The 14,484-nt window shown below is 48.4% G+C and overlaps 1 protein-coding gene across 29 annotated transcripts in view; it reads right to left on the bottom strand.

The window, feature by feature from the left end:
• CELF2 (CUGBP Elav-like family member 2) overlaps positions 1 to 14,484 on the bottom strand; it is a 559,297-nt gene that overhangs the window by 85,399 nt on the left and 459,414 nt on the right. For all 29 annotated transcript variants that reach the window (XM_081879933.1, XM_081879914.1, XM_081879916.1 and 26 more), the window contains one exon: positions 9,611 to 9,659. In XM_081879933.1, the coding sequence (XP_081736059.1) occupies positions 9,611 to 9,659 (49 nt within the window). The remainder of the gene's footprint in view (positions 1 to 9,610; positions 9,660 to 14,484) is intronic.

Genomic DNA, 14,484 nt, shown 5'->3' with positions numbered 1-14,484 from the left:
AGGTATTGAGGCTTTCGGGACAGCGCGTCTGCTATAACATTGGAGTCTCCAGGGATGTATTCTATTTTGAAATCGAAATCCGCAAAGAATTCCGCCCAGCGCATGTGTCGTTGGGTTTGCAATTTAGCCGTCCGCCAATACTCCAAGTTCTTGTGATCCGTGCGGACCTGCACCGTGTGCTTGGCTCCTATCAAGAAGTGTCGCCACGCTTTGAAAGCTGCATGAATGGCCAACAACTCCCTGTCCCATATGGTGTAGTTGCGCTCCGTCTTGCTGAGCTTCCGGGAGTAGAATGCACCCGGTCTCCAGTTGCCTTGCGAATCCTCTTGCAAGAGGACGGCCCCAACTGCTCTGTCTGATGCATCTGTCTCTACCCGCATGGGCCTGCCAGGATTCACGTGCAGCAGCTGCTCCTCGGAGGCGAAAAGGCTTTTAAGCTTCCGAAAGGATCGCTCTGCTTGTTCGGTCCAGACGAACTTCTTCTTCTTGGAACTGAGGGTGTCAGTGATTGCCGCCGTCGCGTTTGCAAAACCTTTAATAAACTTGCGATAAAAATTGGCAAAGCCGATGAACCTCTGGACCTCCTTCCGATTTCGAGGGCTCTTCCAGTCCAACAGCGCTTGGACTTTAGTCTTGTCCATGGCCAGTCCCTCGTCGGACAGCTTGTAGCCAAGGAAATCTACCTCTCTCACATCAAACTGGCACTTCTCCAACTTGGCGTACAGCCTGTGTTCCTTCAGCCTCTGCAGAACTTCCTTCACGTCCTTATCGTGATCCTCTGGCGATTTCGAGAAAATCAGGATATCGTCGAGAAAACAGACACACTTCTTGTAGAGGAGACCTGCCAGGACGTGATGCATGAATGCTTGGAAAACATGGCTGCCATTTTGTAGACCGAAGGGCATAACTCTGTATTCGTACGTGCCCAAAGGAGTGAACATGGCCGTCTTCCACTCGTCGCCCTTCCTGATGCGGATGAGGTTGTAAGCTCCACGTAAATCCAGCTTGGTAAAAATCTTCCCCCTCCTGACTGTAGCCAAAAGGTCGTCAATTTTGGGCATGGGGAAGGCCTTGGGCTTAGTTAGTCTGTTTATGAACCGGTAGTCCACAATGAGCCTCTTCTGGGGCGTGTCTTTCTTTTTCACAAAGAAAACAGGACTGCCTCCCGCTGCTTTAGATTCCTGGATGAATCCGCGCTTGAGGTTGTGTTCTATGAACTCCCGAAGCTCTTGCAGCTCGTCTTCCGACATGGAGTACAGCTTGGCAGTTGGCAACTGCGCGCCTGGCACTAAGTCAATCGCGCAGTCGTAAGGTCTGTGAGGCGGCAATTTGTCAGCTTCCTTTTCGCAGAAAACCTCCAAGAACTCCGCGTACTTGTGAGGAACCGCTTGCACCATACTCAGATGCAGCTGCTGTTCGGCTTCTCCTCCTTGATCGGTTTGGATGCAATTCTGGGCGCAATACGATGAACAAAAGGTGATCTGCCTCTGGTACCAAGCAACCGCGGGACTGTGCCTGTCCAGCCAACTCATGCCCAACACGATGGGCGTGTCCGATAAGTGGGTGACATTGAAACTAATAAGCTCTCGATGGTCTCCAATTTGCATCATCATGGGAGGGGTTTGCTGCACCACTTGCCCCCCCAGCAACTTCCTGCCGTCTACCGTGACCACGTTCAGAGGCGTCGTTGCAGGCAGGAGCGCTATGTTATGCTGCTTGACGAACTCTAATCCCACGAAATCGGCGTTGCTTCCCGAATCGATGGTTGTTGGAACCTCGAGAAGTCGCCCATCAGGCAGCTGGAGTGTTGCTGTGAGTAAAACTGCTGGTTTGGGAGGTAAAGGGTCCATGCGCTGCAAGGATGCTGGGGACTTCTCTACAGATCCGCCTGGCTGAGCCCCAGTAGCTCTGCTTCCAGCCAGGCACTGCAGTTTCCCTGAAGCTGCTCCTCTGATTGCACCTCTGCTGTCACAGTTGCTAGTGCTGCAGTGTGCTTCTGGAGCCTCTGGGGGCACTCTTTCGCCATATGGTGTGCACTGTCGCAGATGTAACACTTCCTGGTCCCTCTAGGAGGCTTCGCTTTGGCTGCAGCAGGGATGGGGCTCTGGGATGGCTTTTGAGCCCTAGCACCACCAATCTCCATTGGCTCTTCGCCTTCCTTCCCCATTGGTGAGGGGTGCGCACGGCTGAAATCCCTGTGCACAAAAGGGAGAGCTTTTGCTTGCGCGCGCGCTTGGGGCCCCCCCTCCTCGTGCCACGGACGTCCCTCATGTCGAATTCCTATAGCCAAAGCCCGTTGCACCACGTCTTCCAGGGTCTGGGGTCTGTCCCCCCTTGCGATCTCATCCTTGACGGAGGGGCTCAATCCCTCCCAAAAAAGATCCCTGACCGGTAGACTGTCCTTCGGCCAATCTAAGGCGGTGAGCAATGCAAAAAATTTAGAATGATATTGGCGTACAGTGGCTCTCCCCTGCCTCAGCCCGTGCATCTGCCGGCGCGCAATGTCCTTATCCACAGAGGATTGAAAACAAGCATCCATTGCCTTGATAAACGCATCTGCATTGCGACGGGCTGGTCCATCTTCGCGCCACAGATTGCGTAGCCAAGCCCTGGCCTCCCCATGCAGGTGCGAAACAATAAATCCCACTCTCTCCTCCTCATCTCTAAAATCATGACGGAGTAAATGCAGTGCATACACGACATCTGCCCTGAAGTTGGGATAGTCTTGCAAGTTGCCATTAAAATGCGAAACTAGGGCACCCCCCCTCCTTCCAAGCGCAATGCCCTCCGCTCTGGAGCCCGGGGTCCCCGCCTTGTCCGCATTTTCCCACCTTGCTTGCAAATCCTGGCACGCTTTCTCCAAGTCAGCATTCTTCTTCTGCGAAGCAATGACTGCCGTTGTGAGAGTGGTAATCTGATCCCGGAGTGCAGCCAGCTGTTCCTCAGCACTCATGGCTGCCCCGTTCGTGAGCTTCGCAAAAAAAAAATTTTTGCTTTCAGAGGGAGGGGGACTTTCTGTCACAGCCACCCAGGTGGGTCCCAGCTCACGAGAGACCCTACTCCGTTATAGTTTACTTACAGGAAAAGTTTATTGAAGATAATTGCTTCTTTCACAGTTCAGCATTGTGGCTGTACGTCTGTCACGTTAGACCGCCGAAGTCCCCCTCTGACTCCTCCCCTCCTCCACACCAACTTAATAGCCTGGCTCTAGACCACCTCTTCCTCTCCTTTCTTTTCCGCAGGGTCTTTCTGCCCCCCTGGGTTCTCTCTTTCCGGGATTCGCCTGAGGCTGAATCCTCTGCCGCCTCCTGCCCCCTCCTTCTGGCTTTGGGGCCGGGCTCCTCCTCTGAGCTTTCCCCACTTCCGCGCGCCTCTATGTTTGAACTTGGCGCGCGTACGTTGCTTTTGACCTTTCCTTCGTCCTCTATACTGCCCCCTGTTCCACTCTCTACCCTTTCCGGCTGAACACCTTGCTCCAACCCCCTCTCTCTGTTTTCTCCTGTTCCTCCTCCCTCCGAGAGGCTGACAACTCCACCCCCTTTACTCCGTTCCGGCTGAGACCCCTCTGACAGCGTCTGTGCTTCACTGGGCTTTCTCCCCTCCTTTCCTGACTTTTCACAGCTTCTCTCTTCTCCTGCTTTTCGCCTGATCATGCTAGCTCCTTTTTGGGAATCCTCTGACTCACTGCTTAGGCTCATAGATTCCCTTCGAATTCCGTCATCTTCTTCCTCGTCTCTCTCTCCCTCCTCCCACTCGCTTTCCGTCTCCTCTGCCATCTCCTCACTTCTCCCAGAAACCCTGACACTATGTATTCCATTTACCCTGCATTTTTATCTTGTGAACCGCCATAATAATAATAATAATAATAATAATAATAATAATAATAATAATGCCTACTCATTGGTCAAAACACCAGCCAGTGGAAGCCATGCTACTGAATCAAGCTCACTCACCAGTAGGGCCAGCTCAAGCCATTTTGCTGCCTGAGGCAAACATCAAGATGGCTACCCCCTCACATTTCATGTACAAAAACTAACCAGATTGGCAGCAACTGAACCTTCCTTAAGCACTGGTGATGGGACAGTGTCTTCTACTACATCTGAGTAGCTCACACAAAGCTGTCTTCCACCACTGGCCACCCAAGGGAGCCGCCTCACTCTGCCTCATGGTAGGGTCGGCATTGTTTAACCTGCTCAATGCCACTTTAAATGCATCACAATAAGAGTCCTGATTCCTTTCTCCCAGCTGGTGGGCACCCGTCCGCCTTGAGGGACAATGTACCGCACCTCTGCTGGTGAAGTCAAACCGCTAGCGGCACGTCAACACCAGTTTCACGTCTCTGTTCCTCAACAGACAAAAGCCCGCCCTCGCTGGTAGGACCCGCCATGTTCCGACTTCGCAGAAGAAAAGATTTCAGAATTCTAAAAGGAACAAAGTGCTGAATTGAAAGTAGTAATTAAATGCCATATGTTAGCACTAACACGTAGGGGAAAGAAGTTGCTAATTAATTCAGGCAGATTTAGATCCAGGTGTGACACGGACAGATTGCACGCTTGGGGTTTTTGCAGGGATTTGAAATTTCTCCCTTTCTTCCTCCCCCTCATCCACACGCTTGGAATATATTATTAAAAAACACACACAAAAAACAACCCTTTGATTTATAGAAAAGCTGTTAACTCTTTCCATATGAGTAAAAGCGGCTTATACATCAGCACCCATGTTTACAAATAGATTTCAAGATCTGTTTAGGCCAGCAGGCTACTGATTCTTCCTTTGACCCCCCAGCTTGAATGCAAGCATGTCTTGAGTTGCACCTGTGGGGAAAGATGTTCTTTGGGGTCATCTGGTTTCATGGTGACATCAGGTAATGGACAGCTTCACCCACCTGCCAGGAGGGCCACTGGGGGTGGGGGAGCTCAGAATAAAGCATGCTGGCCAAATCCTGTTCCTTATTCCCAAATTGGGAGTACATGCTGAGAAAAGAAGGAAGGAGGATGCAAGACAGCCCTGCCTTCTGTAGCTACAGTTTCAGGCTTTCGCACATGTGGAATACTAGTAGAAGTAGTAGTAGTAGTAGTATTAACAACAACAACAACAACAACAACAACAACAACAACAACAACAATAAAATAAAAATAAAAATAAAAATCATCTTTATACCCCGCCCATCTGACTGGGTTGCCCCAGACACTCAGGGCAGCTTCCAACAAATATAAAAACATAAAAGGACCCCTGGATGGTTAACTCCAGTCAAAGAAGACTATGGGGTTGTAGCGCTCAATTCGCTTTCAGGCCGAGGGAGCCAGCGTTTGTCCACAGACAGCTTTCTGGGTCACGTGGCCAGCATGACTAAACTGCTTCTGGCACAACAGAACACCGTGATGGAAACCAGAGTGCATGGAGACACCGTTTACCTTCCTGCCGCAGCGGTACCTATTTATCTACTTGCACTGTGGTGCTTTCAAACTGCTAGGTTGGCAGGAGCAGGGACCAAGCAACGGGAGCTCACCCCGTCACGGGGATTCGAACCGCCAACCGTCCGATCGACAAGCCCAAGAGGCTCAGTGATTTAGACCACAGTGCCACCCGCGTCCAACAAATACAATAACACAATGAAACATTAAAAGGCTTCCCTATACAGAGCTGCCTTCAGATGTCTTCCAAAGGTTATATAGTTACTCATCCCCTTGACATCTGATGGGAAGGCAATCCACAGGACGGACACCACTACCAAGAAGGCCCTCTGCCTGCTTCCCCATAACTTCACTTCTCGCAGTGAGGGAACCGCCAGAAGGCCCTCGGAGCTGGATCTCAGTGCCTGGGTTGAACAATTAGTGGGCGGGGGGAGACGCTCCTTCAGGTATACAGGCCTGAGGCTGCTTAGGAAAGACTATCAACAGACTATGGTGCTGGAGGAGACTCTTGAGAGTCCCATGGACTGCAAGAAGATCAAACCGACCCATGCTGAAGGAAATCAGCCCTGAGTGCTCACTGGAAGGACAGATTCTGAAGCTGAAGCTCCAATACTTTGGCCACCTCATGAGAAGAGAAGACTCCCTGGAAAAGACCCTGGACCCTGATGTTGGGAAAGATGGAGGGCACAAGGAGAAGGGGACGAAAGAGGACGAGATGGTTGGACAATGTTCTCGAAGCTACCAACTTGAGTTTGACCAAACTGCGCGATGCAGTGGAATACAGGAGTGCCTGGCATGCTCTGGTCCAGGGGATCACGAAGAGTCGGACATGACTAAACGACTAAACAGCAACAATCAACAGTTACCAGGCATGATGGCTGTGTCTTACTTCTACTATTGGAGGCAGTCTGCTGGCTTCCATCCCTTCTCCTCCCGTTGCACTTGCCCCAAATCTTGTCTGGAGGCGATTTTCCCAAATGTGGGAAACTCAACTGCATAATTTATGGACCCTCAAGGAGAGGAAAAGGAAATTCTGTTGCCTACAAAAAAGCTCATTGTGTAGGGAGATCTGGAGCATGGGCTAGGGCTCATCATGTCAAGCTGCACTTTCAGATAGCACAAATGTGTGTTTGAGGGGTGGGGCTAGATTAATTGGCGGCTGGCATGCCTGGAGGAAGCCCGCCCGCAAGATCATTCCCCCTGCCCACAGCTGGAGTTACACCTGGAGCAACTTTACGAAATACTTGCCAATATTTCACCAATGCCAACAACAATAACAACAAGGCAGACAATTTACAATCTTTGGCGGGTCAGCGAGCCAGCGTTGAAACACGCTAGCCACAATACGGTTAAAAAACAAACATTTTTGCATTTTTTGTGCTGTCAAAACGGACAGCACAAAGACTTAATATTCTTCTGAACTTCACAGGATCCATGGAGAAATGAGGAAATGGGAAGCACCATAATTAACCCCCCTCCCCCCCCAAAAAAGAGAAAGAAAAAGAAAGAAAGAACCTCTCTCTTAACTCTGCAGAGAGATTTAGGGCCCAGTCATCATTTACATTTGCAGGTATTTAAATCTCTAAGTGCATGGCTTCTGCCCTGATTACTAATTAATGAAGAGCAAAGTTGCCTGCTGGAAGGAAGCGGCTATGATTATTTCTGCCATGAGGGAAAAGCAAAGTTCTTGCAATCTAAGAAGGCAGGAGATTTCTTTGACATGCCTCTTAGCAAATTATAGGAATCAAGGGGCCAAGCAAGGCTAGATTAAAAACCAAACACGCCACGGCGGCTGTGCCGCTACTTGCAGAGGCCTGCTTGGCACAATTCAGACTCATTTAAGCTCGCTGCATGTTTTGCATATCACAGAGATGCCTCCCAATCAATAGGGCTGCCTTTGAACTGATTTCTGCCCTGCCTTGTGCAACCTGGAGGGAGGAGAGCCAAGGCAAGGTGAATCTGTACAGTGGAGGCTGGTCTCTGAGGAAAATAAAAATCTGGCATTGCCTCACCAACCTCAGTGGCACTTACAGTCAGCCAGGGCGTGGCTCTGCCTGACATTGGCTCTGGAGCCATCTACTGTTGGTCTCCCTGCCTTCCAACCTTCTTGTTGTTGTTTAGTTGTGTCCGACTCTTCGTGACCCCATGGACCAGAGCACGCCAGGCACTCTTGTCTTCCACTGCCTCCCGCAGTTTGGTCAAACTCATGCTGGTAGCTTTGAGAACACTGTCCAACCATCTCGTCCTCTGTCGTCCCCTTCTCCTTGTGCCCTCCATCTTTCCCAACATCAGGGTCTTTTCCAGGGAGTCTTCTCTTCTCATGAGGTGGCCAACACCAACACCATATGGCATTTAATTACTTGATATAACACACTTTTACCTCTCATCCCAATAAACTATTGCTTGGTTTGTAACCGATATCAGCCTATGAGTAAAACAACTTTCCCCAACCTGGTGCCCTCCAGCTGCTGTTGGGCTCCAGCTCCCATCAGCACCAGGCAGCATGGTTACTGGTCGTGATGATGGGAGTTGTACAACAACATGGGGAGGGCACCAAGCTAGAGGAATCACTAGGGAGATCAGCCATGAAGAACTGCCCAACTGCCTAGGAAGTAACAGAAGATATTCTTGCCAGTAAGAGCCGTAAGTCTGAACCCACTTTTTTGGTCTAAGCCAGAAAGGGATTCTGCTCTCTGCTGTTTTACTCCTATGGAGAGAAGGTTGACTGGTGCCATCTTAAAAAGCAGAGACATCACCTTGCCAACAAAGGTCCATATAGTTAAAGCTATGGTTTTCCCAGTAGTCATGTATGGAAGTGAGAGCTGGACCATAAAGAAGGCTGATCGCCAAAGAATTGATGCTTTCAAATTATGGTGCTCTGGTCCATGGGGTCACGAAGAGTCGGACACGACTAAACGACTAAACAACAACATCAAGTAGTCAGTACTGGAGTTTAGAAAGCCTATGAATTCTGAATTCTTTGCTCATAGGAAGAGCCACTTGGAGAGTGTTGCCCACCCCCAGTTTTTTTAAAAATATTACATATCACCCACAGGCACCAACTCTATGGGGCCCTGGTCCCTTCAGCCCCCTCCTTAAAATATTTTTGGGGGGCAGCCACCCAATATTTTCTCCAAGTTTCGGGATACTTGAGAAATCACTTTATATTTTAATTTTAGCAGACTTTGAACTTACCTTATTTATGAGGTGGCCAAGTATTTATGAAGTGTTTGTGATCAGGTGTACAATAATTTCCCAGGGGTCTGCAGCCTGCCCATCCCACAATTTATCAAAGCCTTGTGATCTCCTTAGCTGGGCTTTACCATAAATGTGGGCCTCCAGGAAGGCTACCGAATGCAGACCGCTGGAGGGATGATTTGTAGAATGAAAGGAAAGACACTCACACACATCCTTTGGCCACTTCAAAGGTAAGGGAAGCGCAACAACAGCAACAACCTAAACCCCACATTCTACCCATGAGAATTTTTCCAAAACTCCACCTCTTGCTGATTCCCAAATGCAGTGTTTCATTATTGATGGGAAATGGTCAAAAGGAGACGGAGAAATTTTCTCAGGGAAGCAATTGACTAGAGGACAATTGTATCAACACTCATATTGCCATAGCATACGGGTCATCCTGGTGATTCCTTCCTTTGAATCTTTCCTTCTTCTTTGTGGATGCAAACGGGAGTTCAAGAGAGGCCTGTGTTTTCCCTAGGCCTGGTACAGTGTCATGAATGGGGCCACCAAGCGTGTAATGAGAACATAACAAGAACGTAATAAGAGTCCTCCTGGATCGGGCCAAAGGTCCATCTAGTCCAACTTCCTCTTCTCACAGTGACCAACCAGATGTCTATGGGAAGGTTGCAAGCAGGGCCCTAGCCCAACAGTGCTCTCCCCACTTACGACTGCCAGCAGAGGCCAAAGGCAGCCATCATAGCTAGTAGCCATTGACAACCTTGTGCTCCATGAACTTGTCTAACCCTCTTTGAAAGCCATTCAAGTTGGAGAGCACCACTACCACTTGTGGAAGTAAATCCTATAGTTTAACAAACAACACAGCCTGTTCTTCCCAACCCCCAAGGAGGAGGAGAAGAAGAAGAAGAAGAAGAAGAAGAAGAAGAAGAAGAAGAAGGAGAAGGAGAAGAAGAAGAAGAAAGGGCAACATTTAAGTATGAAACAGGGTGACCACCTACCGTTGGATTTTTCACTATCTGCCGGTTTCATCTGAATGGGATGATGCATCTAGAAGCAACAGACAACAAAAAGAAAAAAGAAAGTAAAGCAGGTTGGAGTGCCACAAGTCAAACATGCTTAATTTTTCATTTGCTTTGGACGTGTTGTAGCCATTGGGGGGAGTTACGTGGGAGGCATGATCAATACTTAGTAGGGAGCAGTTGTAGCTCACTGGCAGAACACATCTCGACCGTGTCAGACAGTCCTTGATCCAAACCATGGCATCGCCTAAACATACTGGGTAGAACGGCTAGGAAAAAAGCCTGTATCTAATCAGCTCGTGGCTGTCAGCATAAACATTATTTAGCTAGATAAGACAGAGATTCAATCCACAGTATATTATTTAACAGGCTAGCAATCCAAAAGGCATCAGTTCTAAGCACCGTCGGTTTTTCTGCTAAAAGGAAACATTAACAGATTGGTTTTCCAGCTAGCAAGCTTTTAAAAAGCTCAAATTATCATGCCCACAAGACTCATCCTAACAGATCGGGTTTCAATACTCTGATTATTGTTATTATTACCCACTGAGGGTCAATATCGGGCTTATTTGCACAAGCAAATTGGCATGTTAGGAATGCAGATTGAGTGGTTCTGAACAGATTTTGGTATGTACCTAAGCGGCACTGTGATTCATTGTTTTATCGCCCATTCAATGATCCATTGACTACTTTGGTTCATATGTTTTGGAGCAGTCCCAAAATAGGCCCATTTGGTAAGGAAGGAAAATGTACAGTCATATTATCTTGGTTTTATATTCCAAGCGGTCCTATACATTTTTTTTAAAAGCAAAGAACTACCACCCCAATTTTAGAACAAGCACCACCATCTATCCTCTTTTAAAGGGAAGTAAAGTTAGGGTTGCCATATTTCAAGAAGTCTTTTGCTTTTGGGAGGCTAAACTCACACTTGAAATAAATACACAGCTGGTGCCTGGGGCCAGCACTGCAGTGCACTTGCTGAGGCCTGCACCCAACAGAGGACCCATCTCCTGCACCCAACAGAGGACCCATCTCTGCCATCTCCTGCAGCCTCCTTGCCCTGCTCCTCTTCTACCTCCTCGGTGTTGCTGCATGCCCACTTCTCCCTTCTAAGCCCGGGAAGAGCATCAGAATCAGGGAGCATCAGCAGCAACATCGTCTCTCTTCCTCCCTTCTCTGGGCAACAGTGCAGGTTGGGTTCAAAGAAAGAGCAACAGAAAGGAGAAGTAATGTTCATGGCCACCTAAAACCATGGCCACCTAAAACCTGGAGCTGGCAGTAGAAATTATTTGGTGGATCTGACAACTGAAAGGACACACAATGACCGCTCCCCGCTTAAAACGGGGGGCGCCCTTTGCGTGGACGCGTGCAGCCCTGGATCTGGAGTGGCCCCATCAGCATAGGCTTTGCCTTCCCTCAGGTGGGATACCTGGAGGTCCCCGCCTACCCCAGTGTGTTGTCCAATCCCACCTGGGGGAAGCGTTGCCAGGGAAACCAGGCCAGGTAGGGGGAGGGATTACCTGCCCACACAATAGAGGGTGGATCCTTCCTGGTAATCCTCACTTGGCTCCAGAGGAAAAAAAAGGAAGGAAGCAATTATAATAGAAGAGGTTCTCCAAGTTCTGATATGGAAGCCATTCTTAAGGGATGATAGCCAGTAATAACATAACAGTCCATGCTCATGGTGGAGAAACAGGATGCTCAAGCAGGAAGCTCACAAATCGGACCAGAGTGCAATAGCACTTTCCTCACTTGCAGCTCCCAGCCATGGTCCTACTCAGAGAAGGACTTGCTTGGGTGTCAACCTGTACCTGGAAGGATTTATGGAGTTGGTACTTTTTCCTTCTTTACTCTTTTTTCTTTCTTTCTTTCTTTTAGATGGAGGAACCTGAATTAGGGTGTAATTGGGAGAGGGATCAGGGGTGGAGGAGGGGCTGCGTGTTGGCATGCAACCAAGGAAACGGGGGCAATTGGCAGGCCCTCAGCTGGCTCCAGCCCACTGGCCAGTGTGCTGGGTGATCTCCAGTCTTTGGTGCAGCATCTATGACCTGAACTTCAAATGCTGGGACACGCTACTCAGCAGAGTAAACACTACGCAACAGAAGTGGCAGGAGATGGTTGTGTGAACATATTTAGAAGCAGTTTATTCAGCATACATCAGGACAAAAGGAAACATGTCCGGTCTCCTTCGTTTCCAAAAGCAAGACAGCATAAGCAAAAGCTATACACAAACGGAAGTTCCCAGCAAGCTGTGCTGGAGTGTAAACAGACATGTGACACACAACAGTCATGCCTGTTCCTTAAGGTGGAACGGAATAACCCAACAGTGCGGTGGGGGTGGTCTACCCTGGGTGTTTTCACGGGGGGGGGGGGGGTAACAGTTGGCGCGCTGCCTGCCCGCAACTCCCAAGCCTACTCCGAGCTGTCGGGGAGAGGGAGGAGCTCTGCTGCTTTGCCAGTGGCATTCCCCCCTTCCCCCTTTGTTTTGACAGCTGGGGGAAGTTTCAGAGTTGCAGTCGGATGGTGCGCTGAATGTCCACCATCGGCGGCTCGCTCCACCCCCGCCTGCAGGGTGTGTGTGCCTCTCTGTGCACCCGAGCGGCTATCCCACACCTGGGAGGGCACCCTCCGCCCCCTCCCCCCTTGGGAGTGCGCCCGCCCTGGGCAGTGTGGGTATATGCTGCACCATTGAGAGGGATGTTGGCTTGTAATAGGCTCCTCACTGGATTCAAATGGGCGTTCCAGGCACCCAGATGCCCAGTGTATTGTTGGCCACAACCAACACGTTGGAATGAAGTTAGCATTTAACAAAGTTTGCTGATGTTTTGATAGCATAGCTGTCAACGTTTTCCTTTTTTTAAGGGAGATTCCCTTATTCCGAATAGGATTCCTCGCAAGAAAAGGGAAAAGTTGACAGCTATGTTTGATAGTTAGCACCAATCGCAATCATCACCCTGATGAGGAATGGCAGGTCATTTCCGATACCAAAATGATAATTTACAGAAACTGACAAGGAACAAATGAAAGATGATTATGATAAACAGAGAAATGAACTTGACAACTTAGACAAGAAGAGATCTGGGAGGATAACAACAAATGTGGATAATTGCAACAAATGTGATTAAGAATGTAGAGGTTTACACTTTGAAAACAAGAAAGTGGTTGTCATTTTGTAAATTTAAAAGATAAGATGAGATTTTGCTGGAGTTGACCAAACTGAGGCAGGCATAGCTTACTGTTTGTACTGGGTAAATGCATGCACCAGGGTGTGTCCTCTAAAAAGTGGCTACCCAGCCAATGTTCTGCCCCTCCTATTTATTTATAAACTCCTCAAATATTCTTGGAACCCCAAAGGCCAATTTGCAAGAGACAATCTAGCCAACAATATGGAGAAGTCTAACTTTAGCTTGGCCTTGAACCTATGTTTGGATGCACTTATATTTGCAGGTAAATCTAAATGGGCTGATGAACTGAGTCAACATTTCTCAAAGATGTCTCTTCTTCCTCAGAAAATGTCAGAGAGTTTCCTTTTTTCACTGAGAAAAATGAGGTTGCTTTACAGAATTTCCTCCAGGTATTCTCCACCATTTTTTGTGTGTCACTTGCCATTTTCTTCCCATAATGCCCTGGAACGGCACTAGTTATGGGACACAGTGGAGGAAGCAATATGGTGTCCAGGCTGTCATTTGCGGCATCAGCAAAGGAAAAGAAACCATATTGGGAAAAGATGGCCATTTTAGTCAATTCTATCAAGTTCCGTAGTTTGATTTCCACCCTCCTCCCTCCCAGTCCATTTTTCCCTTTTGTGTTGTTTCTTTAAATTGTATGCCTGAGGGCAAGGACTGTCTTATTATCAATCTTTGTAAGCCAGTCTGGGAGCTGAAAAGCAAGGAAAAAATGCTTCAAATCAGTGAATAAGAAATAATGTGTCCTAAAATTTGCTTCCCCCATCTTCAATAAGGCTCCTGGACCGTCAGGTCTGATTTGCTGCCAAGGCACTTGGTGTGGCTTAAACATGGTTCCTCCTAGGAGCTGCAGCAATGCGCCACAGGTGAGCTGCACAGGGGCACTGACATGTCCGCTGCCTGCACCACAGTATACTTGAGTGCAGAAGTGCTGCCTGTGCATGAGGCAGCACATGGCGTGCTGAAGGGAATTTCTTTATGGCTCCCCCGTCCCACCACAGTGCAACTCCTAAATTGGCCCTCTTTTCCTTTACATAAGAGGATTCATGTTACAAGCTCCCTTAACCTTTGCAATCAGCAATTGATAAGTTAACTGCCTTTAACATTGGATTCAATAAAACATGCACCACCGAGAACCCAAAGTGGGTTTTTACAGAGTCACTGGTTCACATCTTATTATTAAACCCGCAGCTGACCTCCAGAGACTGCAACCATGACAGTACATATTCTGAGCGCTCTGCCAATAAAATATTTAAAAGCGCAAAGGAAGGGGACGGGCAGGCGGAGAGAAGAGGTGGGTCAGAGGAATCCGAGAAAGGTGTGCAATGAATAAGAAAATTAACGGGACAGAGCGCAAGGAGGGGAAAGCCTTTGCTTTGCTTCTGCTCCACGCTGAGCAATGGGGAAATAAGCCAAGCATTTTATATCCTTCCTGTCTTACTGCAGGCTATAAAATAATAAAATAGTTCTCTGCTTTCAAAAAAGAAAGAAAGAGAAAAAGCGATTACAGATGATATATAACTGACTTCAGATTAGATACCTCCAACCTGAAGCATGTCACCGAGATATCATGCCTTATCAAAAAAGCAGTTATTGTAGTTCTACACCATAAAGCAATACACTTATGGTTATCTCTCCAGGTAAGTGGTTTTTGCAATATGTGACACTGGC

The sequence above is a fragment of the Podarcis erhardii genome (genome assembly GCF_964252035.2).
Source record: "Podarcis erhardii genome assembly, chromosome: 10".
Lineage (NCBI taxonomy): Eukaryota > Metazoa > Chordata > Lepidosauria > Squamata > Lacertidae > Podarcis > Podarcis erhardii.
The sequence above is the reverse complement of the archived record's forward strand: the minus strand, read 5'-3'. Positions and strand labels throughout refer to the sequence as shown.